The 25,466-nt window shown below is 36.4% G+C and overlaps 1 protein-coding gene across 8 annotated transcripts in view; it reads right to left on the reverse strand.

Moving 5' to 3' along the window:
• The window catches only part of CCDC66 (coiled-coil domain containing 66), a 62,946-nt gene extending 38,811 nt beyond the window's left edge, over positions 1–24,135 (reverse strand). For 2 of the 8 annotated variants that reach the window (XM_045192397.2, XM_024556520.3), the window contains exons 1-8: positions 24,066–24,135; positions 22,077–22,141; positions 21,399–21,424; positions 17,411–17,858; positions 15,599–15,764; positions 15,134–15,237; positions 12,943–13,064; positions 12,370–12,471 (exon numbers count right to left, since the gene is read on the reverse strand). In XM_045192397.2, the coding sequence (XP_045048332.2) occupies positions 12,370–12,471; positions 12,943–13,064; positions 15,134–15,237; positions 15,599–15,764; positions 17,411–17,858; positions 21,399–21,424; positions 22,077–22,141; positions 24,066–24,076 (1,044 nt within the window). In that variant the 5' untranslated portion in view covers positions 24,077–24,135. Of the gene's footprint in view, positions 1–12,369; positions 12,472–12,942; positions 13,102–15,133; positions 15,238–15,598; positions 15,765–17,410; positions 17,859–21,398; positions 21,425–22,076; positions 22,142–24,046 lie in introns of those variants that run through there. The other 6 variants (XM_024556521.3, XM_024556523.4, XM_024556522.3 and 3 more) reach the window with 6 other exon arrangements.
• Between the last annotated feature and the right edge of the window lie 1,331 nt (positions 24,136–25,466).

Raw genomic sequence — 25,466 nt, forward strand, 5'->3', positions numbered from 1 at the left:
TAATCTTGGATGTAGGTCCTTGCCTTTCATGACTTGGAATACTTCTTGCCAGCCCCTTCTTTCCTGTAAGGTCTCTTTTGAGAAATCAGCTGACAGTCTTATGGCAACTCCTTTGTAGGCACTTGTGTCCTTTTCTCTTGATGCTTCTCAGAATCTCTCCTTCTGCTTAATCTTGAGTAATGTAATTATGATGTGCCTTGGTGTGTTGCTCCTTGGGTCCAGCTTCTTTGGGACTCTCTGAGCTTCCTGGACTCCCTGGAAGTCTATTTCCTTTGCCAGATTAGGGAAGTTCTCCTTGATTATTTGTTCAAATAAGTGTTCAATTTTTTGTTCTTCCTCTTCTCCTTCTGGCACCCCTGTAATTCGGATGTTGGAACATTTCAAGATGTCCTGGAGGTTCCTAAGCCTCTCCTCATTTTTCCGAATTCTTGTTTCTTCATTCTTTTCTGGTTGAATGTTTCTTTCTTCCTTCTGGTCCACACCATTGATTTGAGTCCCAGTTTCCTTCTCATCACTATTGGTTCCCTGTACATTTTCTTTTGTTTCTCTTAGCATAGGCTTCATTTTTTCATCTAATTTGTGACCAAATTCAACCAATTCTGTGAGCTTCCTGATTACCAGTGTTTTGAACTGTGCATCTGATAGGTTGGCTATCTCTTTGTTGCTTAGTTGTATTATTTCTGGAGCTTTGAACTGTTCTTTCATTTGGGCCATTTTTTTTTTTTTTGGTCTTGGTGCACCTGTTATGTGAAGGGGAGGAGCCTTAGGTGTTCACCAGGGCAGGGTAACGCTGGTCACTGCACTGTGATGCTGTACGTGGGGGAGGGGCCGAGAGGGAGCAATGGCGCCCGCTCCACTCTCTGCCAGACTTCAGTCACTCCCTCTGCTACCCACAATCAAACTGGGCCCCTCTGGTGCTGATTCCCGAGTGGGTGGGCCTGTGCATGCTCTAGGCCCCTGTGGGTCTCTCTGACAACGTCTCCTGTGAGGCCGGGAGTTTCTCCTGCTGCCGCCTCAACCCTCACGGGTGTTTTCAATCAGAGGTTTGAGGCTTTATTGCCCTGTGCTGGAGCCCTGGGTTGCGAGGTCTGCTTCGCTCCCCCGCCATTCCTCCCGGTCTATCTATGCGCGCGAATGTGGGGTTGTGGGGTCTGCTAGCTGACGCACTGCCTGCCGGTTCCACAATCCGCCACCTTGCCGGCTCCACCAGTCCCTGCCCTGCCAGGAGTCCTCTCCGCCCCGGCTGCCCGTCTCTGCCCCTCCTACTGGTCTGGATGAATGTTTCTTCTTTATCTCCTTGGTTGTCAGACTTCCATAGAGTTTGATTTTCTGTCAGTTCTGGTTGTTTTTTGTTTTTAAATTGTTGTCATCCTTCTTTTGGTTGTGCGAGGAGGCACAGTGTGTCTACCTACGCCTCCATCTTGGCTGGAAGCTCCCATTTGTGGATTCTTAAAATGTCCTTAACTACTTAGCATAAATTTATCTAACTCATGATATATATTATTGAATTTCACTTGCTAATGTTTTCTTTAGGATTTTTGTGTGTATGCATGAAAGAAATAAGCCTATTTTTCCTTTTGTTATTTATTTTTCTGGCTTCAATATCAAGTATATACCAGTCTTTTAAATTAGGGACTTATTGGTAGAAATTATCAGTGAAACCATGTGGGCATTTTGTTCACTTTGTGGGAAAACTTTTTAAACTAGACCTACATGTACTTTAACAGTTACAAGAGTATTCAAGTTTTTTTCTTTTTAAGTTGGTTCCTGTTACTTCTACAGTAATTTATCCATTTCATCGAAGTTTCACAAATATTGGCATGATACTCACTAATAATTTACTTTCTACCTACAATCATTGCATTTTCAGACTTAATTTTTTCTTCTTTATCAGTCTTGATATATATTCTTTTGAATTACTGTTTTGGCTTTTTTCAGATATATTCCCAGAAGTGGAATCACTGGCTTATAAAGCAGTTCCCTTTTTAATTTTTTTTTGAGGTAACTCCATACTGCTTTCCACAGTGGCTGCAGCAATGTGCGTTCCCACTGACAGTGCACAAGGGTTCCCTTTCACCACATCCTTTCCAGCACTTGTTTGTTGATTTGATGATAGCCATTCTGACAGGTGTGAGGTGATATCTCACTGTGGCTTTAATTTACATTTCTCTGATTAGTGACATTAAGCATCTTTTCATGTCTATCGGCCATTTGTATGTCCTTTTTTGGAGAAGTGTCTATTCAGGTCCTCTGCCAATTTTTTTAGCTGGATTTTTTTGTTTGGTGTTGAGCTTTGCAAGTTATTTATTAAATTTGGATATTAAACCCTTATCAGATGTGTAATTGGCGGACATGTTCTTCCATTTAGTTGGTTTTCTTTTCATTTTGTTGATGGTTTCTTTGCTGTTCAAAGCTTTTTAGTTTTATGTAGCCCCACTTATTTGGTCTTCTGTTTTCCTTGACCAACGTGCCATATCAGAAAAAATACTGCTGCAAACAATACCTGAGATTCTACTGCCTATGTTTTCTTCTATGATTTTAAGTCTAATATTTAAGACTTTCAACCATTTTGTTTATTCTTGTGTGTGACATAAGAAGGTGGTCTAGTTTCATTTTTTGGCACATATCTGTCCAGTTTTCCCCAAATCATTTATTGAATAGGCTATCTTTACCCTGCTGTATGTTTTTGCCTCCTTTCTCAAATATAATTGACTGTAAAGGTATGGGTTTATTTCTGAGCTCTCTATTCTGTTTTATTTATCTACATGACTGTTTTTATGCCAGTAACATACTGTTTTGATTTCTATGGCCTTATGGTATAGTTTGATATCAGACAGCATGATTCCTCCAACTTTGTTCTTCTTTCTCAGGATTGCTGTTGGTTCAATGTAGCCGTTTTATAAAAATCTTCAGAGGACTTGAATGTCTGAGGATATTTTGTTATCTACTCTTATTTAAACAATAATCTGGCTAGATATTAAATTCTAATTTTTAAAGTTATTTTCCATTGTAATACTTTGAAATATAACCAGTTATCTTGTACCCAGTGCTGCAGTTTAAAAATGTCAAAAAAAAGAGAGAGAGAGATAAAGAGAAATATGTGAAGTTCATCCCTGTTCTTTTATATATAGACTGCTTTCTTTTTGCAGGTTTTTAGAATTTTTCTGTCTTTCATATTCTCAAATTTCAGTTTAGTATGTGGAAGTAGGATTTTTCTTATTCTGTTTGGCCCTTTGAATCTGAGGTCTTTTTTTTTTCATTCTGGGAAATTAATCTCAATTGCTTTTTCAAATATTTCCTCTTTCCAATTTCCCCCTCTCATTTGAGCTGCCTATACTGAATGTATTTGTTTATTCTCATATCACCTTGGAAATTATTTTCCATATGTCATTTTTTCCTTTTAACATGTTTTCTAAATATGATTTTCCAATTTTTTATTCGTTCCTTAGAGGATGGAAACTTTATGCATTAAACGACAGTCACTCCCTAACCTTCAAAACAATTCCTTAGGTCAGTTTCTTTTTTGGAAACCTTCCTTAGATTGCAAGTCACCAGCCAGGTGAGTGAGGAGCAGGAAGGGAAGTGTTTATCTGATTTTTCCAATTCCTCCCAAGAACTGTAATTTAAGGAAAGAATGCCCAAGATTTTACTCCAAAATACAGCCAAAACAGAGATCTGAGTTATAGTAAATGTAGGGTGGTAAACTATTTGTTTTAAGGAAATGGGGAGTGTGGAGGAGGGACGGGTAGTAAATTAGCAAGAACTCAAACAATTCATTTGTTAAGTATATTTTATTGATTATACTATTACAGTTATACCATTTTTTTCCTTCCCTTTATCCCCCTCTGCCCTGTATGCCTCTCCCCCGCCTTAGTTCATGTCCTTGGGTCGTACATGTAAGTTCTTTGGCTTTTTCCTTTCCTATACTACTTTTAAACCACCCCCCCCTATTTTGTATCTACCACTTATGCTTCTTATTCCCTGCAGCATTTCCCCCCTTCTCCCTCTCCACCTCCCCAATGATAACCCTCCATGTGATTTCTATTTCTGTGATTCTGTTCCTGTTCTAGTTGTTTGCTTAGTTTTTGTTTTTTAGGTTCAGTTGTGGATAATTGTGACTTTGTTGTCACTTTACTGTCTGTAGTTTTGATCTTTCTCTTACACAAGTCTCTTTAACATTTCATGTAATAAGGGCTTGGTGATAATGAACTCCTTAAACTTTACCTTATCTGGGAAGTAATTTATCTGCCCTTCCGTTGTAAATGATAGCTTTGCTGGATAGAGTAATCCTGGATGTAGATCCTCACCTTTCATGACTTTGAATACTTCTTTCCAGCCCCTTCTTGCCTGCAAGGTTTCTTTTGAGAAATCAGCTGCTAGATTTATGGGAACTCCTTTGTAAGGTAACTGTCTCCTTTTCTCTCTGTTTTTAAGATTCTCTCCTTATCTTCAATCTTGGGCAATGTAATTATGATGTGCCTTGGTGTGTGCTTCCTTGGGTACAACTTTTTGGGGACTCTCTGAGCTTCCTTGAAGTCTATGCCCTATGCCAGATTAGGGAAGTTCTCCTTCATTATTTGCTCAAATAAGTTTTCAATTTTTTGTTCTTCCTCTTCTCCTTCTGACACTCCTGTGATTCAGATGTTGGAATATTTAAAGTTGTCTCAGAGGTTCCTAAGCTTTGCCTCAGTTTTTTGAATTCTTGATTCTTTATTCTGTTTCGGTTGAATGTTTATTTCTTTCTTCTGTTCCAAATGTTGATTTGAGTGCCAGTTTCCTTCTCTTCACTGTTGGTTCCCTGTATATTTTCCTTTATTTCACTTTGTATAGCCTTCACTTCTTTATTTTGCATCCTTACTCAATCATTTCTGTGAGCATCCTGATTACCAGTGTTTTGAACTGTCCATCTGATAGGTTGGCTATCTTTTCACAGCTTAGTTGTATTTTTTCTGGAGCTTTGATCTGTTCTTTCATTTAGGCCATATTTCTTTGGTCTCAGCATGCCTGTTATGTTGTAAGGGACGGAGCTTTAAGTATTTGCAGGGCAGGGCAATCCACATAGCTGTGTTGTAGAGGAGGGGTCAGAGAGGGAACAATGCCACTTGCTCAGCTCTCATCTCACTTTCAGTCACTTCCCCAGTTACTCACAAGTGAATTGGGCTCTTCTGGTGCTTATTCCTGGATGGGTGTGTTTGTGTACGTTCTAGGACCCTGTGTGTCTCTCCAATGGACTTTCCCATGAAACTGGGAGTTTCTCCCACCCCTATAACCCCCACAGGTTTTAAAGCCAGAGGTTTTGAGGTTTTATTTCCCTGCACTGCAAGCCTGGGTTGGGTGGTCTGCCTCGCTCCCCAGTCATTGGTCCTTGTTTATCTGCATGTGAATGTGGGACCTTCCTATCCAGCAGCCACCACCTTGCCATGTGTCTGCTCCACAACGGCTGCCCATCTCCACCCCTCCTACCAGTCTGGATGAATGCTTCTTCTCTAACTCCTTGTTTGTTGGAGTTCCATACAGTTTGATTTTTTGGCAGTTCTGGTTGTTTTTTTGTTTTTACATTGGCTGTTGTCCTTTTGGTTTACTCAAGATGGAGGTATATATAGATATGCAAGAAAGCAAAGCGTACCTACATACTCCTCCATCTTGGCCAGAAGTCCTAAACAGAGAATCTTAAAGGCAGCAAGAGAAAAGCAGAGAGTTACCTACAAAGGAATTCCCATAAGACTGTCAGCTGATTTCTCAAAATAAAATTTTCAGGCTAGAAGGGGCTGGCAAGAAGTATTCAAAGTGATAAAAAGCAAGGACCTACAACCTAGATTACTCTATCCAGCAAAGCTATTATTTACAATGGAAGGGCAGATAAAGTGCTTCCCAGAGAAGGTAAAACTAAAGGAGTTCATTATCAAGCCATTATTATATGAAATGTTAAAGGGACTTACTTAAGAAAAAGATAAAAACTATGAATATAAAAATGGCAATAATTCTAATCAGTGTCTCTCAGTTTGTCGGGTGTCCTCCCACAAAGCAAAACTGGCAATAAAATCACAACCATCAACAATTGAATCAATCCAGAAAACAAAGTAAGCAAACAAACAGAACAGAAACAGAATCATAGATATGGAGATCATTTGGAGGGTTATCAATTGGGGGGGGATAGGGAGAGAATGAGAGAAGGTTCAAGGATTAAGGAGTACAAATTGGTAGGCACAGAATAGCCAGAAGGATGTTAAAAACAGTATAGGAAATGAAGTAGCTGAAGGACTTATATGCATGGCCCACAGACATGAACTAAAGTGGGGGGCGGTACTGCCAGAGGGAATGGAGGGTACCAGGTGGAGGAGGGTAAAGGGGGAAAAAATTAGGCCAACTGAAATAGCATAATCAATAAGATACATTTAAAAAACATAGATATAGTTATATGTATTATTCAGCAATTTACCTGTCTGGTTTTGCAATGTCTTAGATACACTATGTCAGCTCCATATTCCTGTTTTTTTTTTAACCACGAATTTCTTGTTAATTGTGTTTTAGTTTTGATTCACTTTTCTGACCCTAAAATACCCTTTAAAAACTTTTCTTTAAACAACAAAAAAATATCAGGGAAAGATCCTGGAGAGGAATACTTTATAAATTCTTACAGGTCTACCTTTATGTTCCCTTTACAGGTAAGTATGTTTAGGCATTAAATTTTCTAGTCCCAGTCTTTAGTAAACCTTTATAAATATTGCTCTATTATCTATACAGAAGAAAACTAAGGTTAACTTGATTCTTGTTCCTTGCCTTCTTGTGTTTAAATACTTGAAGAAGTCTATATTTCCTGAAATTTGTTCACTTACTAGGATGTCTTCAAATCAGCCTCTTTTAAATCATTTAACCTAATTTTTCTTTCCAGTCTAGAAAGTTTTTTCTCTGATACATTATTAGTGCTCTTATCTATTTGTTTTCTTCTTTGGAGAAATCTATCACTCAAGGTTGTACTTTATTCAGCTATTTGTAGTATATTTTATGCCAGACTTTGTATCTTTTTAAAAAAATTCTTCTTGTATTCAGAGAATGTCCCCAGTGTGAATTCTTCTTCTTCCTCACTGTGATTTCAATTTATTTCATTACCAAATCTTTTTACTTTCCTGCTATTGTATTCTTAGTTTTATTCTACTCTCTTATCTTGGGCCTATTCTTGTACAAGAATTTCCTGAACAACTTCAAGTCCTTTGTGGAGTAAGACATGAATAAATAAAAGCAAAGTCAGTGTTTTCTTTAAAAATGTCCTGCTTCACAAATAGGACATATTTCTAATGAGAGATTTTCCTCTGAGTACTTAGCTGGTATACCCCTCTAGTGCTGAGAATTTTCAGAGTCTCCATTTTTTCCCTGTTTACCCCTCCTTAAACAGTGATTTCTCTAGGTCTACTGTTATGGGTAGTTAGGATGCACAAGTTAGTCTTGGTGCTCTCCTCTACCTGATTAGGTATTAGTAAATTCTGCATCTTATTCTAAAACCAGATGCACAGATATGTGAAGTGGCTAGTATATTTCTTGACTAGGAGGCCTTCAAACAATTCTATTTCCTTAATGAATTTAACTATTAATCTTTCTGGCAAGAGACCCACCAAGTTTTCAATATAGAGTCCAGTTTTGAGGGACTAAGATAGGGTTCCTAGACTGTCCAGTATAGAGATAAAAGGAAGCTTTAGGCAGGCCTGACTCATTTTGGCTACGCTGCTATTATTTATTTCTTCTGAAATAAAGCCATCAGTGGAATGGGACTGGGTTACAACTTAGTCACATTCCAGTTCTACTGTGGGGTGGACCTCATAATCCACAAACACTATTCCCAGGATGCTAAAGTAACCTGACAATAAGAACATAAAAGTTCTAGGTATTCCATTTTTACTGTACTGGGTTGTATGACCTACTATTTTTAAAAACTCTTGTCCCATTAGTGACATAAATCCACAGAAATTCTTGCTGAACTCTGAACTATATGATATAATGTGCTCTTCCTGGTTCATGACATGGATAGAGATGTGTTTTGTATTGTCTTTTATATCCTTTTGCATGTGAGAAATATTACATAATATTTTCAAGTGAGCTGAAAAGTCAGAAAGGAGAAGATATACATATGTGGTCAGTTATGATCACACATATATGAATTTCTTGGCTTTAATGCTGATCAATATATATGTATCCACCCATTAACAAAACAATTTGAAAGATTCACATCAAACTCACATGCCACACAATGACCACCACTCTCAAGATTACACACACACAGACACACACACAACCTCTTAGAATAAACAAATTCAGCAAAATTGTAGGATACAACTTAGAATAAACAAATCCAACAAAGTTGCACGAACAATGCAACACAGAAAAATAAGCCACATATCTGGGAAAGGAAATATGAAAACAAATCCATGTAGGAGTATAACAGCATCAAAAAGAATAAAATATTTAGGAGTAAGTAAGCAAGATACATGTATCTTGAAAAACACAAAACATTACTGAAGGAAATTAAAGAAGACATATAAATGGAAAGATATAATGTATTCATGAACTGCAACACTTAGCATTGTCAAGATTACCTAAATCAATCTGTATTTTCAATGCAACCTTTATGAAAGTCTCACAGTTTTTTGCAGAAATACAAAGATTCATCCTTAAAATTCATATGGAATTTCAAGGGACCCTCAATAGCTTAAACAATATTGAAAAAGAAGATCAAAATTTTAGGACTCACACTTTCTGGTTACAAAACTAACTGCAAAGGCATGGTAACAAAACAGTTAAGACAGTGGCATAGACAGATAGATGTACAGAATAGAACAGATTGGAGAGCCCAGAAATAAGCCCTCACATACATAGTCAAATGATTTTCTACAATGGTATCAAGACTATTCAATGGGGAAAGTACAGTATTTTCTAGAAATGATGCTGGGAAAACTGGACATCCATATGCAAAGGAATGAAGTTGGACTCTTACCTTATACCACAGACAAAAATTAACTTAAAAGGAATCAAAGACCTAGACATAAAAAACTGTTAACAAGAAAACATAGGGGAAAAAGCCCCTGATATTAGATTTGGCAGTGATTTCTTGGCTATGACACCAAAATCACAGGCAGCAAAGGGAAAAAGAGATAAAATGTACATCATCAAATTTAAAAACTTTTATGCCTCAAAGGACACCATCAAGTGAGTAAAAAGTCAACCCACAAGTGGGAGAAAATATCTGCAATCACATATTGGATAAGGAATTAACATATAGCACATATAAAGAAGGGAAGGGGAGGGGAAGAGAGGGGAAGGGAAGGGCAAGTAGGAAAGGAAGGGGAGGGGGACGGGGAAGGGAGGGAAGAGGAGGGGAGGGAAGGTTAGAAGAAAGGAAAAGTAATGTTGGTGAGGATGTGGAGAAATCAGAACCCTTGTGCATTGCTTAGGAATGTAAAATGGTGTAGAAGCTGTGAAAAACAGTAACATAAAATCACCAAATTAAAATGGGTAAACATTTAACATATAAAATTAGCATATGATCTAGCAATTCCACTTATAGGGATATACCCAAAAGAACTGAAAACAGAGACTCAGAGATTATATGTATACCAATGTTTACAGCAGCATTATTCCTGATAGTGAAAAGGTGGTAACAACTTGAATACCCACCAGCATTTGAATGGAAGGGGAAACAAAATGCAGTATTACACATACAATGGAATATTTTTCAGCCTTAAAAAGAAATGAAATTCTGATATAGGCTACAGTTTCGAGGAACCCTAAAAACATTAAGCTAAGTGAAATAGTCAGACATAAAAGAATGTTGTGTGATTCTACTTAAAGATATCTAGAATTCAAATTCACAGAGACACAAAGTAGAATGGGTATTGCCAGAGGCTAGGCAAAGAGAGAAATGGGGAGTTATTGTTTAATGGGTAATTTCAATCTGGGATGACAAAAAAATTCAGAAGATGGACAGTGGTGATGGATGTGTGACAACATAAATATAGTTAATGCCACTGAACTTTAATTATTAAAATGATTAAAATTAAAAAAATGTTATATATATTTTACACAATAAAAGGTAAACAAAATAAAAAGGAAAAATGGAATCTTTTGTTGGCCAACCAAAGAGCTATGGTTTGGTGGTAGCAATATGAAGTGAGAAGAATGACAGCCTCACATTCTACTTCATGTTAGAGAGTACGTTAGAATATACTTTCTGCACTTAAAAGACTTCTCAGGGAGGTGTAGTCATTAGGGAAAGACAAGTTTTATGCAGGTAAGTTATTCTCAAAAAGGCTGAGGCTGTAGGTAAATTTCTTAGAAACACAAAAGGAGTTTTAAGCTACACTATGTAAAAGAATGTTTGGTTAAACAATATAGAGATGAGAATACAGGGTCATTCAACTGGGTAGGGAGAATAAGAATCAAGGAGAGAGAGGAAAGAAATCTGTTAGAGAATTGACCTTAAACGGCCTCACAGTTCCAAATGGACCTGCTTCGTAGACTATAACTACAACAAATCTTGGAGGAACACAGTGAAGAAATAAGAGTCACTATAGTCAAACTACTAAAATACTAAAATCAAGTAGGTTAAGGGATGAGGAAACAATTCTATTCTTGTTTTAACTAGCATGAGAACTTAAACTTTAAAACTTTCCAGTCCTGCATCAATGCCTGGATATACAGACCTCCAGATAACCCTCTAATTACCCCCTCAAGGACTCATATATACAGACCACTTGACATCCACTATCCAGACCACTGGATGTGACCCAACTTCCTAGCACCATCCTCCATACTATCCAGACCACCTGACACCTGACTGATAACCATGGACCAATCCTAGGGCTAAAAATGTAGAATTGATTTTCTCAAAAATATTTTTAGTATAAGAACTCTTAACTTTCCTTTCTTCTTTGGAACACTTCTGGGGTTTTGCCTAGTGTTTTCAGTTTGCAAAGCCTAAGACCCTTGAATAAATCTTGATCATTTATTTCTAGCCAAAGCCTCCACACTCTTTTTGAATTTGTTCGACACCTTCATTAAGCACTTGTTATTTGTCAGTCACTGTTCTAAGCACTTTATATGCATTACCCCTCACATTTTAACAAAATTGATCTTGGCGACTCTGCCTACAACCAAACTTCTCCTTTCCTTAATTAAATGAAGTCATAACTTAATATTCAAGTAGTCCTGGCTATGGCTGGGATTTCTGAAACCAACTGCTTACAGGAATTTAAGAAGGGGAATTTTTTTTAACACAGTTCATTTTCCCTCAATAGCATCTTTCCAGTGTCTTACCACATTCATACACAAATACATAAAAACTGCATTTAAATAGTAAAACAATAAGCAGATAATCATACACATTAACCTTTGGTTGTTCAGCCCTGGATTTAGTGTGTGTTTGCTTTCTAGTCCTTCTCCCACCCCCAACCCTCATCTCTGACTCCAAAATATAAATACTTTACAGTTCTTGGATTATTAAAAAAGGCACATGGTTTCATTAAAAAAAAAAAATATATATATATATATATATATATACACAAATGATCATTTCTTTGTTTAAAAATTAAGTCACCTCAAATCGTTAATTCTTTATTTGCCCATACCATAGTATGGGTTACTCCCAGGTAATAAATGACCTAAAAACCATGCAAATTAAACAATACTAAATGATATACTAACATTTCAACCTAAATTTTGGTAACTGAAAATACTTAATATTTTTAGTATTAACAATTCTTCAATTCTAATGTTGAAAAGTAAATAAGCTGATTCTCACCAACTTCGCGAATAGTTTTAGAGTAGTTTTTAGGAGTGTCTACATGTATCAACTTTTAAACTTTACACATTTAAAATTTTCACCTGGAAATACAAATTTTCCCAAAATGATCAAAACTAATTTATTGCCTTTTAAGAGTCAAAGTGCTTTTGGAAATGTGGGAATATAATTCAGACTTCATTCCTTTTGCTAATGTAAAATTATCAAGACTACAAAACTGACGTAGGTAAGTCAACCCTGTATGAAGCAGAACAAACAGCCATGCAAACAGTCTAATCTGGAGGGGTTCTTTAAGAAAATCTACCAATACTGAATAAAAATGTCTACCACCAGAATCATCCCTTTAGGCTACTTATTTTCAGAATATATTTGCTAACATGTAAACGTTTACTAGGAAGCAGGGATTATATGTAAAAAAGAAAAAACTTTTTTTTAAATTTAAGGAGCACAATGTACTCAGTAAAAATTAACTGATAATTAAAAATAAAAGTACTTACACTCACTTCTTCAAGAAAAATAGGTTACACAGTGATCCAGTACTAAAAATATATATATTCAAAGTAATGACACTTAAGACTCACCTCTAAAATCTGACCAGCTCTAGATAATGAGTGACCATCAGCCTGGACCACTGCTACCTGACTGGGAGACTGTGACAGAATGCTGGAAACACTCGTGAAAGTCTAAAAACAAATAGAAAAACAAGGGCACATTTTCTTCATCTTACATAAAACAGGCAAAATTTAAAGGTCACCACAGCAAGGCCTGAGGGACACCTGGTACATACTTATGTTTGACTTGATAACCTTATGGTGGATACCACAGGGTCAGTGACAGAATTTTGTAATCATCTAAAAAATTGCAGAGTTCTTTTATAGGAGCCTAATGGTGTTGCCCGGGGCCTCTACACATACCTACTAATATAGTAAGACAATTTAAAGAATGCAAACAGAGATTAGTTGAGGTCATAAATAAATTCAAAATAACAGTGTTTTCAAATATATGAAAATTAAAAAAAAATCATATGCTTTAAAAATAAGCTTTATGATATGAACATGGCTTAGCATTAAAAAACAGCAGTTAAGCCCTGGCTGGTATGGCTCAGTGGGTTGAGCCATTTATATTCCATAAATGCTTGATTTTGAAACTCTTACCTTAGACTGGTCAAGAATTTGAAGTTTTTCCCATACTATTTTATCACTTTCAGATTTTTTCCAAGGATTATGCCATTTTTCAGGAGCTTCTTTTTCCTTCTTCTTTAAAGCAACCTGTTCATCTGCAAATAATGTCCTTTTTAAAAAAATGTACAAAAACTGTAAAAAAAAATCATGTAAACAAATCATGACCTCTTTTTTCTTTTTAAGATTTTATTTTTAGAGAGAGGAAGGGAGGGAGAAAGAAAGGGAGTGAAACATCAATGTGTGGTTGCCTCTCGAGCACCCCCTACTGGGGACCTGGCCAGCAACCCAGGTGTGTGCCCTGACTGAGAATCGAACCAGTGACCCTTTGGTTTGCAGGCTAGCACTCAATGCACTGAGCCACACCAGCCAGGGCAAATCATGACCTTAAAGAGTACACATTCCAACACAGATGAAAACTGTTTTGTAGGGAGGAGATTAACTCACAAGACAGAAGAATTTTAAGGGGTATGGAATAAAAGAAAACATTTAATCAGAACCAAGTTTAAGTAGGGCACAAATGAATGTAAAAATGTTTTATTACAATTATCAATAAAGAGAAATTCTTTTAGAACAACATATATTATGCTAATTATTCTGAGGTTCTACTTTCCTGTAATGTTTGTTCAATTACTACTAAGAGACTTAAAAGCTAGAACTCTGGACTCAAGAGAACTGTACGGATCAAATCCAAGTTCAACCACTTCTCAGCTATGTGACTACAGGCCAACTGTTATTCACCCCTCTAAACCTGTTTGGTTTTCTGTCAAAAGAGAGTGATAATAGTGCCTAATTCAATATAGGGCCTAGCACAAAATAAACATTTAATAAGTGTAAGCCATTATTATTCATAACTGTGGAAAAGTAAAAAACATAAAATCTTGTGTCTGACATATATAAACAAACAAGATCCCAAATCAACAGTTCTTAAAACTTCAGATATATAAATTTAAATTCCAAGAATGAAAGCATAGCTTTAACATAGAAAGATGTGTTTTTCTAACATTATCGAGTAAAAGAATGTAAATTGTGTTTTTAAGATAATAATTAAAGCATAAAACACTCAGTCATTTCAAAGTGGTTCCAAGTTACTTCAGAAGTTTTGTATTGCATTTTGATAAGCTAAATTTGTATTGCAAGAAAATATTTAAAACTGAAATTATGCTATAAATACATATCAGATCTCCAAATCTGCTGACTCTGCTACTATATATTTAATTTCTTCATTCCTCTGTTGCCTTCACTTCCAATATCATTTCATTCCCTATTTCTTCTGCTTATCTTTTTCTAGATCACCTGTTCTGTCCCAGCATGATTGCCTCACAGCAGGGTGAAGTCCATCTTTATGCTTAGTACAGCTATTCCTAAAAAGTAGAACTGTTACTTCATGTGTTTTCCAAACTCTGGACGCTAAGTCTAGTCTGAGAAGTAGTGGGAGTTTCTTAGTTATTATCACCCTAACAGAAATTATGAATTTTCTATTGTGTGGTATCTATAGGCTGACGAAAAGCAATAAAGCTTGCTTTTGTATGGAATATACTAATACTGATGATTCTCCATTAGAACATTTCGATTATTTTAAAAATGAACTCTATTTTTTTTTAAAGATTTTTATTTATTTTTAGAGAGGGGGGGAGGGAGGGAGAGAAAAAGGGAGAGAAACATCAATGTGTAGTTGCACACCTATTACTGGGGACCTGACCCACGACCCAAGCATGTGCCCTGACTGGGAATCAAACCAGTGACCCTTTGGTTCACAGGCTGGCACTCAATCCACTGAGCCACACCAGCCAGGGCTCTCTATTTTTTTTTTTAAAAAAAACCCTTCTTTAAACCCACAGGATTTCTGTAATGGAAAAATATGATAATAGATTCTCAAGAAATGAGAAAAGTTTAGGAATCTTTGAGATCCAGGAGCTCCAGAATGATTCTGACAACATTAATGGTCTCCTCTGGCTTTGGTACATACCACAGAGAGCCAAAAAAAAAAAAAATACAATCTAAGTGAATGTGAAACCACAAATCTTATGCTTTTACAGAGAACTACTCTACATGGCAACTATCATAAAAAAGACTTTTGATAACATTTACTAAAAGATATAGTTCATACTCAATATATATTCCGTAAAGCAACTAAACTATAATAAAAGTCATAATAATTACTTACCAAGCTCTTTCCTCCACTGGGCTTTTTTGGCTTCCAACAAATTTCTATCATGTTCTCTTTCCCCCAGCGTACTGAATATGTCAGCTGGTTTCCATACATTCTCTCTGAGACAAAACACAAAAAATAACAGAAACCTTATTACTGTATTTTACCATGTATAATGCACACCCACATTTTTGTGCACATTATACACGGGATTATTATGCCCACCATTACAACCATGGTATGTAATCATAATACCCATGTATAACATGTATTCTTAATTTTCCCTAAAAAATTTTGTCAAAAAAGTGCCCTTTATACACAGCAAAATACAGTATAAGTTTCTACACAACATACTTGATGAATATTAATAAACTTTTAACTAGCTCTTAGTCTTCAGAGTAAGTATATCACAAGAAAGTCAAGGAAAAGCAAAACCATATTCATATGATGACCCCACAATAACAGATATGAGTTACATACATGGGAATTTTCTGCTCAGGCTGCTTAGATGTCTCCTGATTTTTATTTAAAACAGATTTATTTTCATCCTGGACATATGAAACAGACTCAGTTTTTTGTAGTAGTTCCATAATGTTCTCATCCTTTGGCTGATTAGGAATACTGTTTAAATGTAGACTGTACTGACCTAGAAGGTAAAATGCATACTTTAAAATTAATACTAAAATTACATTTATTACAATACCTTATTTTGGCATACTGCTACACAGTTTAAAAAACACTACCTTACACATTACCTAATTAATTACTTCTCACAGCAGTCCTAGCAGCGGGTAGTATAAATCCCTTTTTGTCAAAAAAGGAAACTGAGCAACAAAGGTAAAAAGGCCTAGCAGTATGGCCAAAGCCATACAAATTGCTTTGTCAAATAATAAGCAACAACAAAAAAATACACCTCCACCTACTCCTGCCAACCACACTTTTACAAATAATATAGATGAAAACACAATTCACCACTTTATTGAGAATAAAAGCAAATTACTTTATGAAAAACTCATTACCTCATCCTTATTTTTCTCACTTAGCTGGGAAATCAGGGAACAACTTTACCGTGGACCGCTGTTTCTGTGCCCCAGCTATTTATGATATCTATTCCAAATATGGGGCTCATCTACTTGGCTCAAAAATTATTCTAATTGTTCCTTAATGTGCTAGTTCTCCTAGTGAAGAGAAAGATATCTAATATGCAGGTCATTATACGATTAGGCAAATTCTGCCTTTAACTTTGTTGATATTCTTTCTCATTATCCCTACTAAGTTTTTATATTTGTTCTCTAAGCTAGAATTCTAGACTTAAAGACAAAATCTAGCTCTCTCATTTTACAAAGAAAAACCTAGGCCAAGAGAAGGTAAATAACTCCATCTCCACACCTTTGGAGTACATATGTAAGAGCAACCTAGTCTCCGGTAATGGGGCATCTTTCTCATAACTGTTACTTCGCTTTTAATCTGTTGAATATTTCACTACTGCCTCACAAAATTTTAATATTTCTATTCATATTCACAATTCCTTAGCTCAAAGCTGAAACAAGATGACTTTAAAAACATAATACAACTATGACTAGTGAAACAGAAGGCATGTAACATTCTACTACTCCTTCCTATAAAAAGATAGTGCTGCCAATCCTAAGCCTGGGTTGAGAATTAGGAGAAGCAAAATGTGGGGGCCAAGAAAATCAACATTTTCAGCAATCAAGTCAAATCTTCATAGTTAGGTTCCCTCAATTTTTGCTAGAAATACTATAGTAATTTTTTGGAACACTACATATTAATGTAAGTAAAGTCTCCTACATTCTAATAAGCATAATAGTGTTCTGTAATAACATCTTTTCCAGAATCCACAGAAAACTGGGTTTCTTTTTTTCCCCTGTAACATGAGAAGATAAACATTTATTTCTAACTTATGTGCTTGTGGGCCAGCCGAGGCAGTTTAATTTCAGGATACAGGTCAACAAGTTGCCTGGAGTCACTCTGCACCACATGTTTTCTTCTGGCAAAGATAATGGTGTGGAAGTGATCCCCTGAGGAAAACTCGAGTTTCTTAAGGCTATGGTACATGAGAAGAATATTCTGGCCATTAACCTTAAAATACGGCATATTATAATTATAAATGTAATTCTGCATATGAATGTTTTTTAAAAAAAATAATTATTTTTAAACATTGTTACATGTTAAAATAGAATTTAAGAGGCACAGTTATGTACAATCCAATGAAAATTCTAAACACTTCATATCAATGAAATTAATATTAATTAAAGCTTTAGAAAGTCTTACTTGTTTCCTCCTCCTTTCCATTCTCAGTCAGTAAAATAGATCTATTTCCTTGGTTTACAGTCTTCAAAATCTGTTGTAGTTGGTCTTGTGTTAGACACACCATATTACTCTTCATATTTTCACCTGTGATGTGTTTTCTGCAAGGCTTCTGTTTAGCTACTACAGACGTATTTATGGTGTTTCTAGTCTTCTGTATATTAGGGGTTGCAGGAGAAATCTCTTTCTGGATATGAAGACAGTCTTTATCAGTATACTCCTTGCATAAATCCTTAGTGAGTGAAAAAGCCATACTATTTTTTTCACCCTTTACCAGAGAAGTTTCTGAACCAATCCTCTTCTTTTGCAAAAGTTTCTCATTCCTGATACAAGTATTTTGTGTTGATTTTAGAATGTATCCAGTTTGCTTTGTTCTAAAAGGGCATTTTCCAGTCTTGGTCTTATTTCCCATCTGTTAAAGACACCAAAAATATTTTCTTTATAATAGCCCATGAAAAACAACAATTATCTTTATATAATGTGATAAAACAGGCTTCTAAACTTCTTCCCATTTTGTTAATGCATCCATAAGAAACTAACATTTAACCTTTGCAAATCTTCACTTGAAAGCTTTATCAACAATTGGAAATTATTACTTTATTCAGGATAATGAAGAACACAGAAGAACTTTTATTCTAGTTCTTACAGGACATCTCTATCCTACTCCAGCACTGAATCTCATCATTGCATCACCCATACTACCTCTCTTCTTTACAGGCATCTATAGACCTATGGGTTACTGGCCCTTATTCTTTGAGTAACTTAGCTTGTGGGTCATCATCCCTCTAACTCCTGTCTTAATTATCAGTGCTTTCATATCCACATAGATTATTCTTCCAATATCTGAGCTCTCATTTCCTTCATCTCTGCTCCTATACTCTGGTCCTCCACAACACCTCAGTTACACATTCCCATAGTGATACCTTATAATGACCGTGTAACTACTCATAACTGCAATCCCTCCATAATCTCAATTCCAAGCACTGCACATGACTATCACCTCCTATGTTTTCCATCCTAACTTTCTCGTATATCCCAACAATTCTCTAACTCTGCTGGGATCTACAATTTGTTGATCCTACCACCTTCTTCTTGTCCTTGTATTCCCCCTTACCAATCTTAAATTCCACGATCAACTAATATCATCACTGTCTTCCATCCTCAACTCCTCTGCTCTATGTTACCTACACTTGGCAAATCCAAAACCTGGTAAAATAACTTTTCACCTACTCTGTGCCGGCATGCAAGGAGAGAAACACACAGTCACAACATCTGGTTTCATCTAACATACATACCCAAGAACAATAAATGAGCTCTTCATGCTACCTGGCAGTCACGTTTCTAAAGTTCATTTACTCTCATTCTTTTAGCAACAATCTCAACTTTCTCCTAGCCCCTAACACTTTCTTTCATACTCATTCTCAGTTGATTAATATTTTACTAAAAATCTTACAGGGAAGCATTCAGAAAAAACTTCAAGTTTCTTCCACCAAATCTGTACCAGCATCTGTACTCATACAAACTGCTTGACCTCCTGTTACTAGTATGCATTCCCATAAACCTTTCTCAAGGACCTCTCTCTAGCAGCCCTCTGCTTTTTCTGAATCATCACCATTTCTTTTCTGCTGGTTCACATCTTCTTTTACCATCTTAAAAAATTCTTGATCCCACTTTCTCCTTTTATCTTCTATAATCCCATTCCAACAAAGCTTTCACCCAACCACCCCACCAAAACTGCTCATCAATGTCACTAGTAATTTGTACAGTGCTAAATTCAACAATCAATTCTCAAATCCTCATCTTACTAGACCTATTAGCAGCATCTAACACAGTCGATAATTCCTTCCATTTGAAACATTTTCTCTACTTCACTTCCAGGACTCCACAATCCTGGTTCTTCTCACTGTTCCTTTTCAGTCTTTAGTGGCTCCTCCTATTCTCCCAGACCTCTTAAAGTTGGAGTGCCTAGGGCTCAGTTCCAATATCTCTTCTTTAAATTCTCATTCATTTGACAATTTCATTGCTCTTCTGGCTCTACATATTATCCATATGATGATGAATACTAAACTCGTCTCCAGAACATGTCTCTACCCTAAACCCAGGTTCCATCTGCCTATCCGACACTTCCATTGGGTTTCTAATAGACACTTCTAACTCAGCATGTCCAAAACTGAACTCCTGTTCTCTCTTGTCCCTAAATAAATACCTACCTCCCCTCAGTCTTTCCCATCTCAGTTACTCATGCCAAAATTTTTAGAATTATCCTAGAATCTTCTCTCACATGCTTCATTCAACTTGTCATCAAAACTTGTTTTGCTCCATCTTCAAACTATATCCTGAATCTGACCCTACTCTTTAATGTCTCATCACCCCTCTGCTCTAAGTCACTATACCTCTTGCCTAAATTACTGAAAGGCCTTCTAACTGGTTTTTCTGCTTCTACCTTGCTCCAGGCTATTTTCAACACTGACAGCCACAGTGATTATGTTAGTATGTATGTTAAGTCAAATCATGTCACTTTCTTCAAAAGCATCCAATAAATAGGTTCCCATCTCACTTGTAAGAAAAGCTGAACTTCTCACTCTGACCAAAAAGGACCTAATGATCAGGGCACCCTCCCATTTGTCCCCATTAACTGATCTCTAATCTCATTTTCTATCTCCTAGCCTCCAGGCACCTGGACTTCTTGATTATTCCTTAAATTCAGTAAGAACCTCCAGTTTTAGGCCTTAGCACAAGTCAATTTCTCTACCTGGGACTTTCCTCTTCAGATTCTACATGGCTCCTTCACTCATGTCCTTCAAATATTTGCTCCAGTATCACCAGCTCAGTGAAGTCTTCTCTGACCACCCTATCTAAAACTGCCGGTTTCCTGCTCTACCTTTGCTCCCATACCTCCCTACTACCCTTTTCACAAGGCTGCTGCTGCGCCTCTGAAATGATTGTGCCTCTTCCCTTTCTGTCCTTTATTTTTCTCTATAGCACTTTTCATCTCGTAATATTCTATATTTATTTTTCTTATTGTCTGCCCATTCCACTCCTTTCTAATATAAACTCCACAAGGCAGAGATTTTTGTCTGCCTTGTCTCCTGCTATACTCCCAGTACCGTGAGTAGAACAGAGTAGGTATTCAGTAAATTTCAGTAAAAAAAAAGAAAAGAAAAGAAAAGAAAGAACTTAACAGGAAAATTTTCATAAAGCTCAAGTGTGATCTCTTAAAGGAGAATGTTAAATGCATGTAAGAATTTGTGAATCAAATTACACCCTTTTGGTGAGGAAAAATGGCATGAGTCTGGGGATGTAAAGTACAGCACAGGGAACATAGTCAATAATATTGTAGTACCTACGTATGGTGCCAGGTGGGCACTGAAAAATATTAGGGGTAACACTTTGTACAGTTTATGATTGTTTAATTAGCTGAAACTAATATAAAATAATATTGAATGTCAACTGTAATTGAAAACTAAAATTTAGAAAAATGAAATGAGTATGAATAGAAAAATATTTTTGTTGTAAAGTCTGAATATCTATTTTTAAACATCTTGGGAACTGCACTGTCCAGTATAGTAGCTATTGAATTTAAATTTAAAATTAAATAAAATTAAAAATTCATTCCTTGGTCACACTAGCCACATTTTAAGTGCTCATAACCACACATGACTAGTGGCTGGCTACCATATTGGACAGCATTAATTTTAGACTATTTCTATTATCTCAGAAAGCTTTACTAGATGGCACTGATCTAGAGACAAGGGTTCTAAAAGGCTTTCACAATGGAAATACGATGATTCCATTTCTGTGAAAGGACCAGCCTGAAAGCAAGGGAACAATAACTTCTCACTAACACTCCTAACTTCTTATAATATTTGACACACTATGTTCAAATCACTGTACAGAAAACCACATTTTACATTTGAAAACAGGTCAGGTCAAAGTCATTTATTTGGCTTACCTTCACAGAAATTTTTGATTTACATTCTACAAAAGAAAAAAAAAATTACTAAGCTATCAACTGAAAATATACTAAAGCAGTTACAAAAAATCTTTTAAAATCAGCATGTTTTAAGGAATTAAGTAGAAATATTAAACCCAAAAGCATTAAGTGTTATTTTACAGTGTGGATCAAGTATTTCTATTTCGTTTTTGTTTATTCTCAAAGGTAAAATGATAAAGAGATCAGGGAAAAAGAAAATAATGTGAATGAGAGGACTACCAATTTTACTCCGAGTTTTAAAACTAATTCTAAAAATACAAAATAAAACTAATACTAAAAATGACTTTAGCAACTGTAGTCTTACTATAAATTTAATTTCTCAAACAATGCATTCTTTACATGTACAGAACATAAGAGTATTCATTAGGCAGTAAGGTTATTTGTTATATGCAAATATAATAAAGGGATATATAACACATGACATATATTGGAACATTAAATTTTATGAATACTGACAGTGGTAAGCAGTGATATAATCACTGGTAAAAACAAATTTGAGGAAGTTAGGGTAAACAGCTTTTTTCAAAGTGCCATTTAAATATCACTCTATCACAAGCAAAAAGTCTGTTAAACTAGCATACATTTTATGTAGAAATTAAAAAAGTTAACATTTTAGATTCCAGTAACACAGCATACCATATGGAGACAATATTAGCTTGGTTTTTCCATCTAATAATTCAGTTTCAAGCTTTAAACCATCTCTGCAAAATAAAAGAAAGTCGTAAGAAACAGCAACATTTTAAATAGCCAGAAATGCTCACTTAAACCTAGAAAATAAATCTGTTCTTTTAAAATTATACAGGAATCTTGTAAATATTAAATTTTAAATATTTAAAGAAGTAAATATTTTAATTCTTATAATTAAAAACATTTTTTAATTCAAGATAAAACTAGAAACTACAGAGAGAACATTCTTGAAACTTTCCAATAACACAAAGAATTTGTTATCTTTAACCTGAAACTTCATTTGTTACTGGTAAGCAACAAATTAATTCAATTATTGCATTATCACTTAAGTCTTATTAACTGTAGAATGGAAAAAAATAATGCTGTTACCAGTACTACTCACTTAAGTTAAAGGCGCAAAACATATATATCTATCTACCATTTGTCAATTTTACAATGATCTCATTACTAACACATTTTATAGCATGCTAGAGCATTATTTGAAAATGGTCTATAACATTGCCACCAGGTTTATTCACAAATAGAGTTCCATTCTCTTTTGAATATTTCAACTAATACATATTCACATTTATTGACACTTCTGCTACTATAACAAATTTACATATAATAAATGACGTCTGTTATACTTTTTATTTGTGCATGTCAAATCAAAGAGCACAAAGTAACAATAGACACTTGTTACTATTAAATAAACTTGTACATCTGTTATGGTCCTAATAAAAACTACTCTAAACACAAAAATAGCAGTCTACAAAGTAAATTAATTTTTTTTTTTAAGGTGGGACAAAAGTGACTTCCAGGAGACAAAATTAAATCCAGCGGGCCAAAGAAGAGAGGTTGGGGAAGGTCTGATTAGGAACACGAAATAGGAGGTTTTGCTAAGGTAAGGGAAATCAAATTACCTCAATGTATTTATTAAGATAAAACACTGGGCAGTAAATGGGTTTTAAGGGTCTCCCTGTTGCAGGTATACTAAGAGTTCGTGTTTACGTTGATGAAACAAATAGAAAAATACCTTGAATTAAACAGCCACGTATATCTGTTTAGCACTGCACTGTAAATTTCTTCGGGGCCGACTGTCTTACTTATTTTTCTATCCCTAAACTCCAGAACATAAAATCTAGTTGCTAAAGGATATGCAGTAGTCTGAGTTTGGTGACTTTTCATCTTTTTTTTAAAGATTTTATTTACTTATTTTTAGAGAGGGGAAGGGAGGGAGAGAGAGACGGAGAGAAACATTAATGTGCGGTTGTTTCCACACCCCACCCCGCGTGCCCCCTACCAGGGATCTGGCCCGCAACCCAGGCATGTGCCCAGACTGGGAACTGAACCAGCGACCCTTGACCAGGGCTCAATCCACTGAGTCACACCAGCCAGTGCATCATCATCTTAAAATATTAAACATCCCCGTAATGAAAACCAGGCAAGAGTCCTTTTCATTTACTCAACCACTATTGAATGAGGGCCAGTTATGTGCCCGGCACTGGTAATACAGGGATTCCCTGGGAAGCCTCGGTTCCCCGCACGGCAGACAATAAACTCATCTAGGAGCCGGGACACTACAGACTCCAAAGATAGGGTCGCAAAGAGCCAGGGGCTGGGCCAGGATTTCTCCCCGGAATACCGCTAAGCTTCATTTCTCTACTTGCCCTCCCCCTTTATCTCCAGTCCTCCACGCTTCTCCTCCCTCTCCACCTAGAGATAAAAGAGGGGGAGGAAAGGAGGTAAGGGCAGTTTTAATTCTAGTTATGAAGTGGAAAGCCGAGGGCAGTGGTGGGTGGTAAAGGCCGACCCAGCCCCTCGCCCCTCCACCGCAGGGAGCCTGGCACTGCCACTTCGGGCGCCGAATGCCCGGAAGGCTCTCGGCGACACACAACCCAGGGAAGACCCAGCCTCACCCCCTCCCCGGTGACGCCCACCTTTCACGCTCCAGCTTACCCCAAGTTCATGGCCTGACCTCTCGCTCGGTCCACAAGAGTCTCAAGCCCGTTGTGTACGTCGGTTGCCGCCAGGGGATCAACAAGCTTTATGCCGATTGGATAGAGAGATGCCGGCGAGGTGGGAGAAAGGACCAATCAGAGTTGGGCTTGCTGACCGGTAAGCTCATGGGGGGCGAAGCGACAGAGGTGACAGGCTTTTTCCACCAGGCTTGGCAGTTGCTGGTCAGACGTTTGGATGGTAGAGATCTCTGTTCCTTGGAATTCATCCCCCCAGAGTTCAAGCCGTCAGAGAAGTGTCTCAACACATGTGGAGGTGGCGAAAATAGGGAGAAACAAAAAACATAAATGTTTTTAGGACATTTACATTTTCTACATTTTATATTCAGAAGAGAGGCTTATTTTAGTATAAAATAGAGAACTACCGGGAAGAAACTAGTAGGGAGCTTACCGGTTATGTCTTGTTTCTTGTGACCTCATCACGAAGCCTAGTACATAGTAGCTCTTTTTAAATAGCGACAACTACAAGTGCTCAATAAATTTAGCTCTTACATGCCAGACATGTATTAAGCGCCTTATGTCTATTATTTAAGCTTTACAACATTATCCTTGAGTCAGAGAGAAGTCAAATAACTCGCCCAAGGTCACTGGCTATCAAGCAATTTAACCCCAGAGACCATGATCCAATCTAGTGTTATGTGAATCTAACTCCTATTCATCCTTCGAATTTCAATTTAAGGTCCCCTGGAACCCGCTGGTGGGTACATTAGGAGCCCATGGTGGCTGTCCTTTCAATAAAATCCTGTGTCAGAGTGAGCTTCAGAGAGGCAGACAGCACCATAGCCACAGCACAGGGCGCTGAGCAGTATAGACATCAAATATTTCTGCAATGAGTAAACAGCAAAAATAAAAAATGCCAACAACTGAATTATATTTCATGAGGATGCCCCTAGGTTACAATGCAGTTACTAAAAGTTCACAGTTTTTAAATCTATCTTCTCTTACGTGATTTTTTACAAACTGTGGTTTTAATAAATTAGGCACAATTCTCTTAGTACATTCAGTGAAAACTGAGAGATCTTTTAATATTCACTGTGTACCTGGCTGGTTGAGGATATGCTTTAAATAAACATTTGTTAACTTGATAATAAATGAAGAGGTACCAATGTACATTTGATCCCAGGTGGTGGTGGTTGTTGTTAAGGAACACTTAACTATACATAGAAAAAAAGGTTAAAAGGATTTAAAGCAACATGTTAACAAGAGTATTTCTGGGAAGTAAAGTGATGTGACTTTAAAATTTTTATTTTGTTTCTAACTTATTATGAAAGTGTTTAAATAAACAAAAATGCCAGAATAGTACAATAACACCTGTATATCCTCTATCTAGATTTGACAAGTG

The sequence above is a fragment of the Desmodus rotundus genome, chromosome 8 (assembly GCF_022682495.2).
Source record: "Desmodus rotundus isolate HL8 chromosome 8, HLdesRot8A.1, whole genome shotgun sequence".
NCBI classification, from domain to species: domain Eukaryota; kingdom Metazoa; phylum Chordata; class Mammalia; order Chiroptera; family Phyllostomidae; genus Desmodus; species Desmodus rotundus.